This window comes from Pristis pectinata, chromosome 11 (genome assembly GCF_009764475.1).
Source record: "Pristis pectinata isolate sPriPec2 chromosome 11, sPriPec2.1.pri, whole genome shotgun sequence".
NCBI lineage: Eukaryota > Metazoa > Chordata > Chondrichthyes > Rhinopristiformes > Pristidae > Pristis > Pristis pectinata.
In genome coordinates this window covers 27,966,687-27,981,857 of record NC_067415.1, presented here as the reverse complement: position 1 = coordinate 27,981,857, position 15,171 = coordinate 27,966,687, and the positions used below count along the sequence as shown (strand labels likewise).

Genomic DNA, 15,171 nt, shown 5'->3' with positions numbered 1-15,171 from the left:
AGGGATCGAATTCCTCAGCAAGGGGGCAGTTGGAAAGTGGCCATTGGGCAATTGAAAAGTTGCTCTGCCAATCCAGCCACCTTCTGACTGGAAACAGAAGTAAATATTGTCATTTCCAGGAGTTAGCGTGTCAGGTATCCAATGTATAAATGTGAGTTTTCTGTCGTGTAACCAAACTTCCTGAAGTAGATGCAAATCTAGCACTTAAAGAAGTACAAAGGTGCAGCACAAGAATACACTTCTTTGCAATCTTTTTTCCTTGACATTTTACATATGTTACCCTGGACTTGATTATGCTATTTTACATGTACATTACATACTTTGCGAAATATTAGTTGGGTGGTTGCTGTTGGCAAGGTTTATCAAACATCTTTTCAACTGATTTTTTAATTGCAGTGCATAGTTTTTATGATATTTTATAGCTCTACAATTTAAAAAAAATAAGTACCAGAATGTCACAAGCTGTAGGAATCATAAATCTTGCTGTGTTGCTGAGTATGATGTTAACCAATGACAAGAATGACTTGTTTGTGTGCTTCAGGATTTGATTGGTCCGTTATGCTATCTTATGGCTCTTGTTTCTCCTACTGTTCTAGAACCAAATGTTCCTATTATTTCATGCGCATCCTAGGGAGCATAAAGAATCCTTTTTACCATTTAATGTGCTGCATTTAGTTTCTTCTGTCTGCACTTCCATTCTTACAATTTTGGTAAAGAAGTACCGAAGGTTGTGAAGATCTTTAACTTTTTACTATAAATGACAAGTTATTTAAAGGGTCAAGGAGTAGAGTGGTCTTATTGCTCCATAAAGAAATGATAGTTACTGCAATTATCACAGACTAATAGTATTAAATGGACATGCAATCTATAACAGTTGTGATGATTCCCTCATGATAGATTGGTGAGTCAAGCAGTAAACAGCAAGGTATGAGTGTTGGCATGGGGAGAACATTTTTTTCCCTTTCTAAAAGGTAATCAAGGTGTTAAGGCAAGGCCAGCCAAAGCTAGCATTAAGCATCTAACCTCAGAGCAATTGCTGTATTCCAAAAGATTAGCAAATGCTCCCTATTCACCACTAATTAGCCCTGCTCATAAGTGAACCATTCAGAAACGAACAGGTATCCTAAATGAAGCAACAAACAATCTGCATGAGTAACTTTGTGGGTCGAGCGTATCTGTGAGGAGAAAGGAATAGTAGTCGTTTCAGGAGTTCTGATGCAGGGTTTTAAGAATATTAGAGCACAGGAACAGGCCCTTCAGCCCACATGTCTGCGCCGAACACAATGATGAATTAAACTAAATCTCTTCTGCCTGTACATGAGCTATATCCCTCCATTGCTTGCACGTTCATGTGTCTAACAGCCTCTTAAATGCCGCTATCGTATCTGCTTCCACCACTACCCTTGGCAGCCAGTTCCAGGCATCTCTACTCTGTGCATAAATAGAAATTTGTCCTGCACATCTCGTTTAAACTTTACTTCAACAAAGGGCTGAAGATGATGGAATCTGACAGAACAAGATGGAGCATGAAATCAAGGGATGGATGTGGGGAGGGCAAATGGGAATAGTGGGGGAGAGGCACCAGTGGGAGATGTGTGTGGGTGATGGGTAGATGGAGAGGATGGAAGAGGGGAAAGAAACTGGATGATGGGGGCCTGGGTAAGTGTAGGAAGAACCGGGTAGATCAGGAGGAGAGAGAATAGGGACCAAGGGGAAGCAGTTTACCAGAAGTTTACTTAGTCGCTTCCACCTATTACCTCCCAGCTCTGGCGTTATTTCCACTCCCCCCTCTCCCTCTGCCTATCACCCCTCCTCACCTGGATCCACCTATCGCCTGCTAGGTCTTGTTCCACCCTTTCCCTCCACCCTTTTATACTGGCTATCTCCCCTCTATCTTCCTTTCCAGGTGAAAGGTCTCGACCCAAAACGTCGACTGTCCATTTCCCTCCATAGATGCCGTCTGACTTGCTGAGTTCTTCCAGCTTTTTGTGTGATGCTCCAGATTCCAGCATCTGCAGTCTCTTGTGTCTACAAAGTGGACATAGGCAGGTCCTAGCAAGACCAAGTCATACTCACCTGTAAGCACTTTTGGTTCCCAATGGAAGTGGCAACCACTATCATCTTGTGGCACTATTTAAAATCTTGAACTGAAGACTGATAATTTTCTGTTTTCACTGCTAAGTACTTTCCCTGTATTGTGTTTTGGCTCCTGCTGCATGATTATACTGTGAGACAAAAAGAAAAACAAAAGGAAGATTGTTTGGATAGGGTAGTTCACAACCTTACATGATTAATTGCTCAGTTACAATGTAGGAAACTAACACAAAGTGCTGGAAAATCTCAGGTCAGGCCACATGTGGAGAGAGAAGCTGAGCTCCTTTCTGTGCGGCAGATACAATTTCTATTTCTCTCTTTGCTGATGCTGCCCAGTCTGCTCAATTTTTCCAGCAGTTTTTGTTTTTATTTCATATTTCTGGTATCCATAGTATTTTGCTTTTGTTTTAATGTACCAGCTACTTGTGCATGGCATGGTCCCAAAAACTGTAATGTGATAATGGCCAGATAATCTATTTTAATGATGTTGATTGAGGGTTAATTATTGCCCAGGACATAACGGAACTTGCTTGTTCTTCACATAAAAATTTCAATGGCATTATATATAAGGAGGAGTGGACAGCCTCTGTTTTGTGTTACGAACAACAGCATCTGCAACAACAAAGCACTCTTTCAAACTGCACGAGTGTCAGCCTAGATTTTGTGTTCATGTTTCGAGTAAGGCTTGAACTCACAGCAAGAGTGTACATTGCGTATCAAGTGTACTGCTGCAGAATGGGTTGTTTTTTGAATTTTAAATTTGAGGACTCATTAAAGGTCAGCTTGGACGTGGTTCATGCAGGGTGATCAGGATGTGGGCATGAGAAATTTTCATGAACTAGTTTTTGTAGGGTGGCATATTGAACACGAGTAGGGGAAGTTTTGGAGTAACTAAATCTAAACATGCCAGAGGGAGCAATATAGGTCTCAATAGCAGTTGAACTGAGGTAGGCTGCAGGGCAGCCAGTCTTTGTGATGTAAATATTTGTCATTCAAACCTTGGCTCAAGGTTGAATGGGACATTGCAATTGCTAACAGTTGGTTAAACCTAGGATGTGCCATCTAATTCTGTATTTTATTCCTCAAATGCTTTTCCAGTACCCCTTTCAATACCCCCTTTAGTGATGTCACCAGTCCCGGGGGGTGGGGGGGGGAGAATTCTTTTGAATTTCTTATTTGATTTCTTCATGATTGTCTTCTATTTATGGTTTTAGTTAGCTTTTTCTCATGGACAGAATCTTCTATTTCATAAAACATTTTATAACTTTAAGGACTTACATTGAGTTAATCCTCAGCCTGCTTTTTCCAAGATAACCTTGCAGTTCTTGTATTTGTAGACATTTTATGGCTTTTTTTCAGTGCCTTTGAATAGTACATAATACAACTGTATGCTGTACAAATATTGTACAGTAAAACTCCAATAATCTGGCAGGCTTGGGACTTTGGTGCCAGACTGACAGTTTTTTGGACCACTGGATGTTCTGTCTATTAGCGCTCTTGCAAAATTATCACTTTAAAAAAGAATATTTCCATTGAATCTGGAAAGTTTAAAGGAAATGCAGGAACCGGAACCCTGGTGAATTGAAAGGGAGCACGGTAAACACCCAGTAAGCCAAATGCTGAACCATCGGGATTTCCAAGTAGCTGAATGTTTTAATGTGTAACCAAAGTTCACTCTATGTTTAGCAGTTTCTCAAACTCCGAATCTTGTACTGCTGCCTCCTGGTAGGTCTGTTCTTTTGGTGGGAGAGCTTGTAGCCAGGGATTGTGTTTGAGGAATCTGACCTCTCGTTTGTAAATTTACTGTCAGACTGTTGCTTAAATGGTCTGTGGGACAGCTTTCCCCAAATTAGAAACTAGGCCCCAGGAAGATGGGATTGACTGGGGCAGAAGCAACTTTTTCCAGATCTGATGCTGAGGTGGGTGTGGGATCTCCCCTTCGATTTTAATGTAGTGCATGTGATGCAACTGAATGGCTTGGTTTCCATTTCAGAGGGCAGTTTGGAATCAACCACATTGCTGTGGGTCTGGAGTCGCATATACCTTAAACCAGGTTAATCATAGCAGATTCCTCCCCTGAAGGGCATTAGTAAATCGGATTTTTTTTAACCCCTTTCCTACCCCATTTGACAATCAAATAGTTTAATGGTCATTTCGTTACCAAAGCTTTGCTTTTTAAATTCCAGATTCAAATCACACAGCTGCCAGTGGTGGATTTGAACTCGTGCCTCTGGATTGTTAGCTCGGGCTTCTGCGTTGCGAGTTTGACGGCATAACTACTGTGCTACTACTGTCCCACATAGAGTAAAATTCCTGATAGTTCATTATCCAATTGTTTGGAAATTCTGATGGTTTGGCATCTGGCTCACCGGGTTCTGTTTCCTGCACTCCCATTAAACTCACCAGGGCCCTGTTTCTCATGCTCCACTTAAACTCACTGGTGACGCAGTTCCTGTGCTCCTTTTAAACTCACCAGGGCCATTGGAAAATTAATTACACTACTCTAGAGCATTTTCTAAAAAAAATTGGGATATTAATGGGAGTGATAACCAATAGTCCTGAAAATGTGCCAGACTGGCACCAGTGAATTCCCTAGGGTGCCGCTTTTTCAGAGTCTTACTGCAAATGGTTTACTGCACATGAGATCACAGCTGAATAACATACTTGCAAAGATGGAGTATTAGTTAACATACAGAAAATAAAATGTAGGGTTAAAAATGTCATTTTAAAGTTGGCAAGCTGTCAATAGTGCTGTGCCTTGCAGATCAATGCAGGAACATTGGCTATTTAAAATCGTTATTAATGACTTGTATGAAAGTTTGCTGATGATACAAAGGTACATGGGAAGCCAAGTTGCTTACTGCAAATACAGTGCAACCTTGGTATAATGTGAGTGCAAAGAGACAATTCTAACACTTGCATTATAAGCTACCTGCACACACAGTCAGATTGAACAGATTTCCCCAACATCCACCCCTTTTGACCTTGCTGGATCTCCATTGCTTGTTATTAATTAAGATTTGGGCAGCACTTTTATCCACTGTTTTACCTACAGTGTTGCTCATTCTCATGATCTGCACTCTTCTGCACTTGTCTGTTATATTTCTAATATTTTTCTGTGTACGTTCCATACTTTTGTGCTGTCAGTACTAGTCCATGAGTAATGATATGGCAGGTGTATGCTCCTGGTAACACTATTAGTTGCAGAACGTGCTTTAATTAATTAGAAGAACTTGGTGTTTATATAACTGTATGTTAATGTAAATGCTGATTTAAAAATGGGAAATTCTGACTTCTGTAGTAGATGTTATTTGAGGCAGATGTAAGTATTCTATGGGGTTTTGGGTACCCACTAACATGAAGGATGTTGGAATATGAGAAAGCGCACAGTGAAGATTCACTAGAATGATATTGGATGAAAGACCTGAAGAATTTTGACTTTGTTCACAGGGACATGCAGGTATTAAAAGTTAAGTTAGTAGACCTTCATGAGGGAAAGGAATGATATATTGTTTCCACGAGTTGCCAGTTTTAATGACAAAGGGACAGGATCTACAGATTATCACTGGAAGAATTAATGTGGAGTTAGGAGAATTTACTTCTTCATTAACAGTTTGTGGGAATGTATGATTTTAAGTTTAGTTGGTATATAATTTTAGATTATTTTGCATGCAGCTTGTAAAATTTGTTTTTGTTTTAGAATGGCTTCATATCTTAAAACATCTTTTTCATAAGTCTCTCAGCTCTATTTTAATCATTTTGATGTGAAAGAAATGTGTTAATGACTGCAAAGTTGATGTGTGGTGTGCTAATAAAACTACGAATCTTTTAAAAGTTACAAACTTTCTATAGGATAAACTTAATTTGAATTGAAAGGTCAATTATATTTCTAATGTAGTACATTTTTTTTCCTCTCACAGTTGCTGCGGGAGTTGAAACACCCAAATGTCATTGCTCTTCAGAAAGTATTTTTGTCACATGCAGACAGGAAAGTGTGGCTTTTATTTGACTATGCTGAACATGACCTCTGGGTAAGGTCTACCCTTTTGGACTGAAATGTGCTTAGTGTAATATTGTATTATTTTATTGTTTATACTTACTAATTGGATGAAGTATTTCTGCTGTAACATTTATTTACAAAATATATGTAATGGATCGTAGCAAAGTGAGAATCATATGCTAATCTAATGTATATGATTTGAGTAGCTGAAATATTATTTGAATGAGTTATTTTCACACAATTTTTTCAGAATGGCATGAATGGTAATTTATAAAATATGAAAATAAAACTTGCTTGTTTTCATCAGAAATGCATAGTTGTTTGGCAAGAACCATCTTCTGGTTTTTATCTTCCCTTGTTTTATCTGCTCATTAAATTTCTACTAGTGTTCTGAATACAGATTGTGAATATAACTACTTCCATTGTTTTGTAAGGAAAAAGTTCTCAGTAAATGTCTTTTTCTGCTCTTTTTACTCAACAATGAATTGTATCAGAACTTGTGTGATCAATGCTAGTTAGAGGACAGAGTTTATTTTCATTTCAACATATTTACAAATGTTGAAAAGATTGTCAACAAAATTGTAATTGTTCAGTACAATAGAATACTAGTCATTCCACAATATGAATATTCTGTAATAGTTATTTACAGTATAATAGATTCCATTTATCAAGAAGAGTGTCACATCTTTCAAAAAAGAATAATAATTATTGGCCTGAGATCAGTAAATATTCTGGTGGGAGTCTTCAACATTTCATTAAAGGTCAAATTCTGACTTCAGAAGATGATTCATAACAAGTAGAAGCAGACATAAGACATTTGGCTGCTCATGCCTTCTCTGCCATTCAGTACTATATTCCAATGCCTGAATTTATGTACTAAGTTTATATCACTTGTTTCTATTAATCTCTGCCTTGAATATACTTTGCAACTGAGTGTTTACAACAATCTTGCATAGCGAATTCCAAAGATTCACCATTTAGATGAAGACATTTCAACAAAGATCTCCTGCAGGGCAGATCCCTTATTTTGAGACAATGATCCCAGGTGCTAGACTGTTCATTCAGGGGAAATGTCAACTCTGTGGCCACCTTGTTAAACCCTGAATGAATTTTGTACGTTTCAGTGAGATTGCCTATTATTCTTCTCAATATAAGAGAGTATAGGCTTGCTCAATTTAATCTTTCCTCAAATGACAAAACTGCAACTCCAGGAATTGTGGTGTAGTGAACCTTTGCTGCACTCCCTCTATCCAAGTGCACAATATTCCAGGCACAATCTCACTGTATAATTGGACCAAGATGTCTTTATTCTTGTGCTCAGATCCTCATGTAACAAAGGCCAACCATACCATTTGCCTTTCTGATTTTTTTTTTGCTGAAGACACTAAGATCCTTCTGAACAGCAAAATCTTTCAGTCTCTCTTAAACAAAGACACTGCCTTTCCACATTTAGATTTCATCTGCTTTGTCCTTGTCCATTCACTTAGCCAGTCTATTTCAACACTGAAAACCATGCATTATAAAACAAACATCACTTGTATCAACTGAGATTTGCTTGTAATCCCTTTCAGGTGAACTAAGATAGTGACTGCAGAATGATGAAAGGCCATTTATTTCTTTCCAGTCAGCCTCTCAGGTTCTTTCTTTGGACATGCAGATTGGAAAAAATGGTGGTGATATGTAGGCATTTGTTACTGTGTATCAAATATCACATTTAAGCCCATTCCTCTGCTTTTTGCTGAATTAGTTTAATTTTGTTAACTGTAAAACTTTAAAAGATTTTAGGTGAAGTACCTGGCAGTCTAGTTTTTTATTGATAATTGTGTGTGTTTTGTTTCATTATTTATTATGCATTTGTCTGTGCATAACCTGTGTGTTCCTGTCAGAGGTAAAAAAAAGTAAGTTTTCTAAATGTTAATTATTAATCTATGGAATCTATTCAATAGAGCAAAATATGTTGTCAACATTCATTTCATAATGTAAGTTAGTCACAATCAGCAAATTATTTAGTAGTCATCTGAAAGCTCTCAAGATTTTAATCAGCCACAGTGATAAATGACTTTGGGGGTACCAGTCACCTTTTATATTTAAGTAATCCTAGTTGTATATTGTGCCAGTTGTGTGATTTCTTTTAAACAAATTGAACACCTGTTTAATTTAAACTTTATAACAAAATCATAAAATAATCAAATTGCACACTTGTCCATCCTTAATTTGTTAAAATACAGTTCAAAATAAAGCATTGCCTTTTATTGAAATTTTTTTAGAAAGTGAGCCTCATTAGGTTCTTTTGGAGGCCATGTGTGCTGATTCACTACAGCAGGAATTCAGAAGTTTAAGGTTAATGACATGATGCACTGGACCATTTTATAGAATGGTTTAGCCAATCATATTGCTTGTGTCTGGAGTCACATGTGGGCCATACCAGGTCAGGATTTTAGGTTTCCTACACAAACTGATGTTGGTAAACCAGATGTGATTTTGTGTCAATCTGGTGGTTTCATGCACACCTTACTGATGCACATTTGAAAACAATTAATTGACAAGTTAAATTCTCTTTATGCTTTGGTGGATTTGATTTTGTGTCCTTGAATTATTATTCCAGACTCCTGGATTTCTAATTCAGTTTAAAAAAAATCAGCTATGCTACTGTACCCCTGAGCTAAATGGTGTTGGAATTTAAATTAATTGTACTGTAAACCACCTTTGTGAAGAAAAGGTTTAGAAACAGTTCACTGAATTTTCATGATAGTTGCATAACACATTATACAAAGTAAATACATCATCCTAACAAGTAAAACTTTAATAAAGAAGATCAAGTGAAATTGCAGGTGGCAATGTATTTTTCAGACTTCTGTGGTGACCTTTTGCTCTGATTTTTTTTCCCAATCCAAGCCTTTATTGTGAGAGGTCCTTTGCCATCCAGTAGTTTGCTGGTTTCTTTGTGGTGTTTCATTGTAATTTTTTGAGCACAGGTCTACAAATCTTACTGCAGGCATCCATCCTGTTTAAGTTGATTTAACAATCTTGAAAGTATATTCTGGACAAACTAGCTGTTCTTTGTTCATTTGCAAGCTTGCTTTAATAATTGTTGACTTTATATTTCAACTGCTGTCATTAAATTCCACAAACCCATTCTTATAAACAGGATGTCTGGAGAATGTCTATACCAGCCTTTCTGATGTCTCCTGCTGCCTTCACTTTATGATCCTTTACCATTTTTGTTCACGTGACATTTTGTTCATATTTGGCCCAATTTTCAAATCTATTCATTTGTGTTTTGTTGGATTAATTTACATAAATACTTATGGCACTGAAAGAGATTTGCATCTGTTAGGTCTTGCTTCTTCTTGTGAATAACAATCTGTTTCCCAGACTAAGGTGTTGTATATGGGGGGGGGGGGGGGGGGGGGGCGGAATGCCTGAGGCATTGTGTTTCTGTATATTAACAGTAAACTTGACCAGTTCTTTTTCCCATTGTTCTGGTGTTTACCATTAAGTTATATGAACTAAATTCATTTCCTCAACTGAATATTCTGTTTATTACATTATTACCCAAGCAATTACTCATTGCACCATTGAATCACAATGCGATCATTTATATAGATCAAAATATATCTTGAAATTTAACCCCTAATTTCCTACATTTTGCCTAATACCTTTTAGGAGCAGAACAACACAAAGGCATTTTCTAATGGTGCATTCTTTCATCTGTATACACATTTTATTCAAGGTGTTCAAGGCAATAAGCTTCATGGACAGGACTTCAACCAAGGCTGATTCAGATGGGAATCCTTTTTGATGTATGTAGACTTGTTGGGAGGGATAGGTGGGTGGTAGGGGAATGCATGAAAAGTATTTTCAATTGAGAGCTGAGAATGAAAAAGGAAAGGAGTTTTAAATGTGCCAGTTCACAGCCAAGAATTTACTCTCTGGAATGCAGATCACTGATAATGTGGTCCCAGTCTCTGACTCTCCGTTTATTCATTTCTTCTTTCAGCACATAATCAAATTTCACAGAGCTTCTAAAGCAAACAAGAAACCAGTTCAATTACCTCGAGGGATGGTGAAGTCCCTATTATATCAGATTCTAGATGGCATTCACTACCTGCATGCTAACTGGGTGTTGCACAGAGATCTGGTGAGTGATTTACTGAGGGTACTTGAAAGGAATAACAGTGCTTGAATAGTTATTGAAAGATAAAGCTACTTTCATTGCTAGTTGCTTTAGTTACGGATCAGACATCTTAATAGCAATGATGCAATAAGGGCTTTAGTTGGAGTAAATGCTGAATAACGTTTGTTGGATTTTTTTTGTAACTTGCCCTACATTTCTTCTTACTATGTTTGGAACTGTGATTAAAAAAAAATTAAGAGAATTATTCTTCCCTTTTCATCTCCAATCTCTTCCATAATTCACTTTTTTGCCTTACTCATTGTACTTTTCATTGTGCTGTATCTCCTATGAAATAAGCAATGTATCTCCCAGTTGTACAAATAATGTATAATTATGTAAGACTTCAATAGAAAAGAAAGATGAAATAGGGAGAATAGTTTTTGTTAAATGCAGATTAAAATCTAATTTAACATTGACTTTATAAAACAAGTATTTTGTTAGAGTCAGATTTCTAACATCTGATTGTTAAGCTTGCCTCTAACAGCTTAATAATTGCAGAGAGTTGTCATGTGGATACATAGGCTAACACTTCAGTGCTATGCTGACGAAGTGATGAACTGCTGAAAGTGCCGTCTTTTTAGATGAGATATTAAAGTGAGGTTTCAACTGCCATCAAGAAGATGTTAAAAAAAATCAAATAGAACAATTTCAAAAAGAAGTAGGGAAGTTATGGCCATATTTAACCCTCCAATCAACATTAAAATCACATTATCATTTTATTATCCTATTGCTGTCTGAGGCTACTGCATTGTTAGAGTGACTACACTTCAAAAGTACTTCATTGGCTGTGGAGCTCTGAAGAGTGTGAAAGGTATATAAATGTAATTCTATTTTTTTCCTTTAAAGAGAACTGGCACTTCAGTTTGATTTAGAGCTGCTGAATTTGTTTTCTAGATTTGGTTTACCATTATTAGCTGTTTGGTGCAATCTACATTTTTGTTTCTGTTGAACTGAATTAATTTTTTCAAAATATAACTTTTCATATTGTGTAGATATGACTGAGAGTGAATTAATACTATTAATTTAAAGAAAATTCCTGTTCCAAAAATTGCAATGCCATCTGCTCTTTCAAAGCAACCAGTGCAGAATGCAGTGCAATTACCTACTTATTGTTCATTCTAATGAGACTGATTTTCCAAATTGGAGCACCTATGTATTTTTATCATTCTCTTTGTATGTACTACAACTTTACTTAGCCAATTTCATAATTTCTTGCAGCAATGTCCTTGTACTGTTTCATTGTAACCATAATATGAAAACCTATTTGTACTAGTGAAGGAAACAGATCATTATTCATTTTAAGGAGTTTTATCTTGAATTTATTTCAGTATAACAATGTCACAAAATAATTTACCTGGCATTTGCCCAAGTTTATCATTAGTAAAATGTAGCTGAAAAATATTAATCTAAGGCAGTATTAAATTTGATGCCTTGAGTCCTAGATCTAAAATAGCTTTTTGTTGGTTTCTATAAAAGGTGATTGTTTTTACTTCATTTCTAGGCATTTGATTTAAGAATATTTTTATATAATAAAAATAGCTGTATCCAGGGATTCTGCAGATACATTGAAACTTGAGGAATGATTAACAGATAAAATGCTAGTTATTCATATATAATTGGAACAGGTGGAATTGGAAAGCAAGTCTCGAAAATAAACCTCAATATTGGCTGGACTGAACAGTCTTTTACCTTGCCACCATTGTCAAATGTTTTGCTGCATTCTCATGATGTTTCTTCAGTTTTCTTTTTTATTGTATATGTAAAACAAAGTCACTTGGAATTTGGTGTTAATTTGCAATCTTGTGTTGTACTTTAAGGTATCAAGCATTGTAAAGCTTTGATTCTTCGAGGGTTATTTTTCTTAGGTCAGAGTAGAGTGAGATTGTTTGGGAAGAACAGAATGAGGTGGATTGTGAAAGAAATTCTTAAACCTGAAAAATTGTTTGAATTATCAGTTCATCACAAAAATATCATAAATTGCAAATAAATGTGTATATGATGGCCAACTGTCAAAAATATGTTGATTAAACTATTTGTTTACCATCTGAATTAGATAGAATAAAGAATTTTTTACTTCTGATGGAATGATTTATAAGCTGTTCCAGTTCTTGTTCACTTTTGCATAAATTCAAAAGCTAGTTATGAATTTGATCATGTGGGTCTATTTTATTTTCTTGTGTTTTATTTTTGGTTGAATTAATAATTCTCCTCTAATTTAGATGACATCTCTTCTAGAAGGATGACATTTTACAAATACTGACACTGAGAATCTTTCTGAATTTAATTTAGATAAGTTTAATGCATAACAGGGCCTGAGTGAATTTTAAATTTAGTATCAGTTTCTCTGTAGGACCTGTTAAAGGTGACATGCTGCTGCTGTTGCTGCATGAATAAAAATGTGCATATTAGCAAACCATATCCACTTAAATATGAATATCACAAAGGTTAAAAAGTAAATCATCAAAACAACATTACTACTTGTATATTTTCCTTATTATTTCGGCATACATTCCAAACAAGAAGCACAATAGATGTGATGGGGGTGTAAACATTTATTTATAAATTCAGTCTTTGAAAGGCACTATTCTGCTTTGTTTCAATGAATGTAGTCCTCTAGCACCCAAAAGAGGTGACTGTGATTATAGATAATAAATTCCTAGAGATGATGTCCACACGCAGGTTCGCTTTTTGAAGTTACTGTCCATCAGTAAACATCAGTGTAGCTTTGTCCCTCCATGTTTTTCTTATTATTCTTCCTTCTTGGCCAGAGCAACTTCAGAGAGATATTGGTAGATATATGCATGCAGATGATATACCTGGAAGAATTTGGTATGAGTATAAATTTTTTATTGGGATCCTTGCTGAATTAAAGCAGATCTTTACAAAGAAGGAAATCTACTGCTTGTTTAATTCACTGTGCGAAGTTGAACCATTATGTTTGCTCTAAAAGTTTCGAACTATTTTTACGTTTTTAAAAGAAGAATCTTTGATTAGGCTGTGGTAAAATTATTTTATTAATGAAAAGCAATTTAAAACTGAGTAGCAAGACTTACTGACCTGTTGTTAGCTGCTTATTTATTTGGGCTAACTATATTGTGTTCGACAATATGGTGGCATAAGATAGTAGAGTACTTTTTAAATGAAGGATAGGCTGAAATCCACAGTGAATGGCTTACTTCTTATCAGTTTATCGAACATCAAAAAGTCCTAAAACATCTATGTTTTTAATAGTTATATTATATCAGATGTTTTCACTTTGAAAGGAAACATCAGTTTTAAAAAAAAATTCAATTCTTTGCTAGTTAAGAAATCTTTCACTTACCTGTCGTTTGCCCACAAAAAGAGTCAGTTATTCTTGACTAAGCAGATATAACTTCTAATGCCCATTGTTTTACAAATGGTCAGAAAGAAAAACAAGGTCAAGTAAGCAAGTCCTATTTTCAAGAACACAATAGTGTTTTATCTGATTTTCAAATATCCACCATCCTGTTTTGACTACCAGAAATTTTACAGGATATAGTTTACCCAAGATTTCATCTCATCACACAGACCATGGAAACTGATATCCCAAGGTGTCAACTTCTTGGTTTGTTCAAACCTTCTTTTATAACTTGAACATATAAACTATGCTGACACTTAAGTACATAAGGAGTGCTGCATTATCACCGGTGTCAGTTTTTGAATATACTTTAAGCAAGGTTTTTGCTTTCCTGCTCATACACAGGGAAGGATTGCCTGAGGGGATAACTTTGGAGATTTTTATATATGCATTGCCAAACTAGCTATTTGTTTTGCAGGTGCTAATGAAAATGTTGTCTATTTCCAGCATTTTCATATTATGACTTGAACTGTGAAACTAAATAGGCAAAGGAGAGTAAACAAAACACATTCAACAGAATTGGTAATCTCTAATCTCACACCTTTGGGGGAGTTGGAATCATAGAATCCAGCAGATAGAAGAACTGTACTTGTTCTTTACCTGACTGTACTTGTTCTTTACCTATGTCCTTTTTTTCTATTTTATGTTTTAAATGCCTTTAAAGATTGTGGTTCCACCTCTTGTTCTGTCGAATGCTCATTTCCTCATGAATCTGGGCATATTATTAAAAACTTTATGCTCTTAAATATTTCTTTCAGTCATGATCAATCGTGTATGTCCACACCTCCATGACAAATAGAAGTAATTTTCCCTATTCATTAAAATTGTTCATAGGACGCCTGTAATGCTGCTTGAGGAACACCATTGTTTAATATCCCAACTTTCCCCTTTAGCCAATTTATGCTGTGCATCCCAACTGCATGCATATTACCTTTATTAACAATTTTTTAATGTAGCACTATACCAATTTTGTTTTAAAATTACTTACACAAAACATCCAGGTGCATCTTATTTCTTCATAGAATTATAGATTCTGAAGGTTCAGATTTGGCTGTCCTTTGTTAAACCCAGTTGTTGTAAATTAATATTAATACTACACGATGTTGTAGCATTTGGAGGCTTTTGTACAACTGATAAGCTTGACTTTACTAAAATTGCACATTTTATCATTTTGTCCCTTAAACAATTTTCTGACAGAAACTTCTGATGATTAATTGCAAATTAAGATACAAAACAAAAAGTTATGAAAGGATGATAAGACCCATTCTTTCTTAATCTGTCTCAGAGTAAGACCTTATCAAAAATCAAATGGAGCAGGAGTAGTGAAGCAATGGTGCAGCTGGGATATGAAGGTACTGTTTTATCATTGTAGGAAAACTATTCTGTTCAATCTATAATGTAGATAGATGGTAAAAGTGTGTATGTCTATGGGCAGACCAAAATTGCTGATGCAACATCATTTTTTCTCAAATATCAGCTTTATTTAGAGAAATATCAATGTTCAGGCCAACTACAATTCCC

General features: G+C 35.8%; 1 protein-coding gene across 4 annotated transcripts in view; it reads left to right on the top strand.

Moving 5' to 3' along the window:
* The window catches only part of cdk8 (cyclin-dependent kinase 8), a 78,840-nt gene that overhangs the window by 25,751 nt on the left and 37,918 nt on the right, over positions 1-15,171 (top strand). For 2 of the 4 annotated variants that reach the window (XM_052026018.1, XM_052026017.1), the window contains exons 3-4: positions 6,015-6,125; positions 10,095-10,235. The exons of 1 other annotated variant lie outside the window; for it this stretch is intronic. In XM_052026018.1, the coding sequence (XP_051881978.1) occupies positions 6,015-6,125; positions 10,095-10,235 (252 nt within the window). The remainder of the gene's footprint in view (positions 1-6,014; positions 6,126-10,094; positions 10,236-15,171) is intronic. One more of the 4 variants, XM_052026020.1, reaches the window with a different exon arrangement.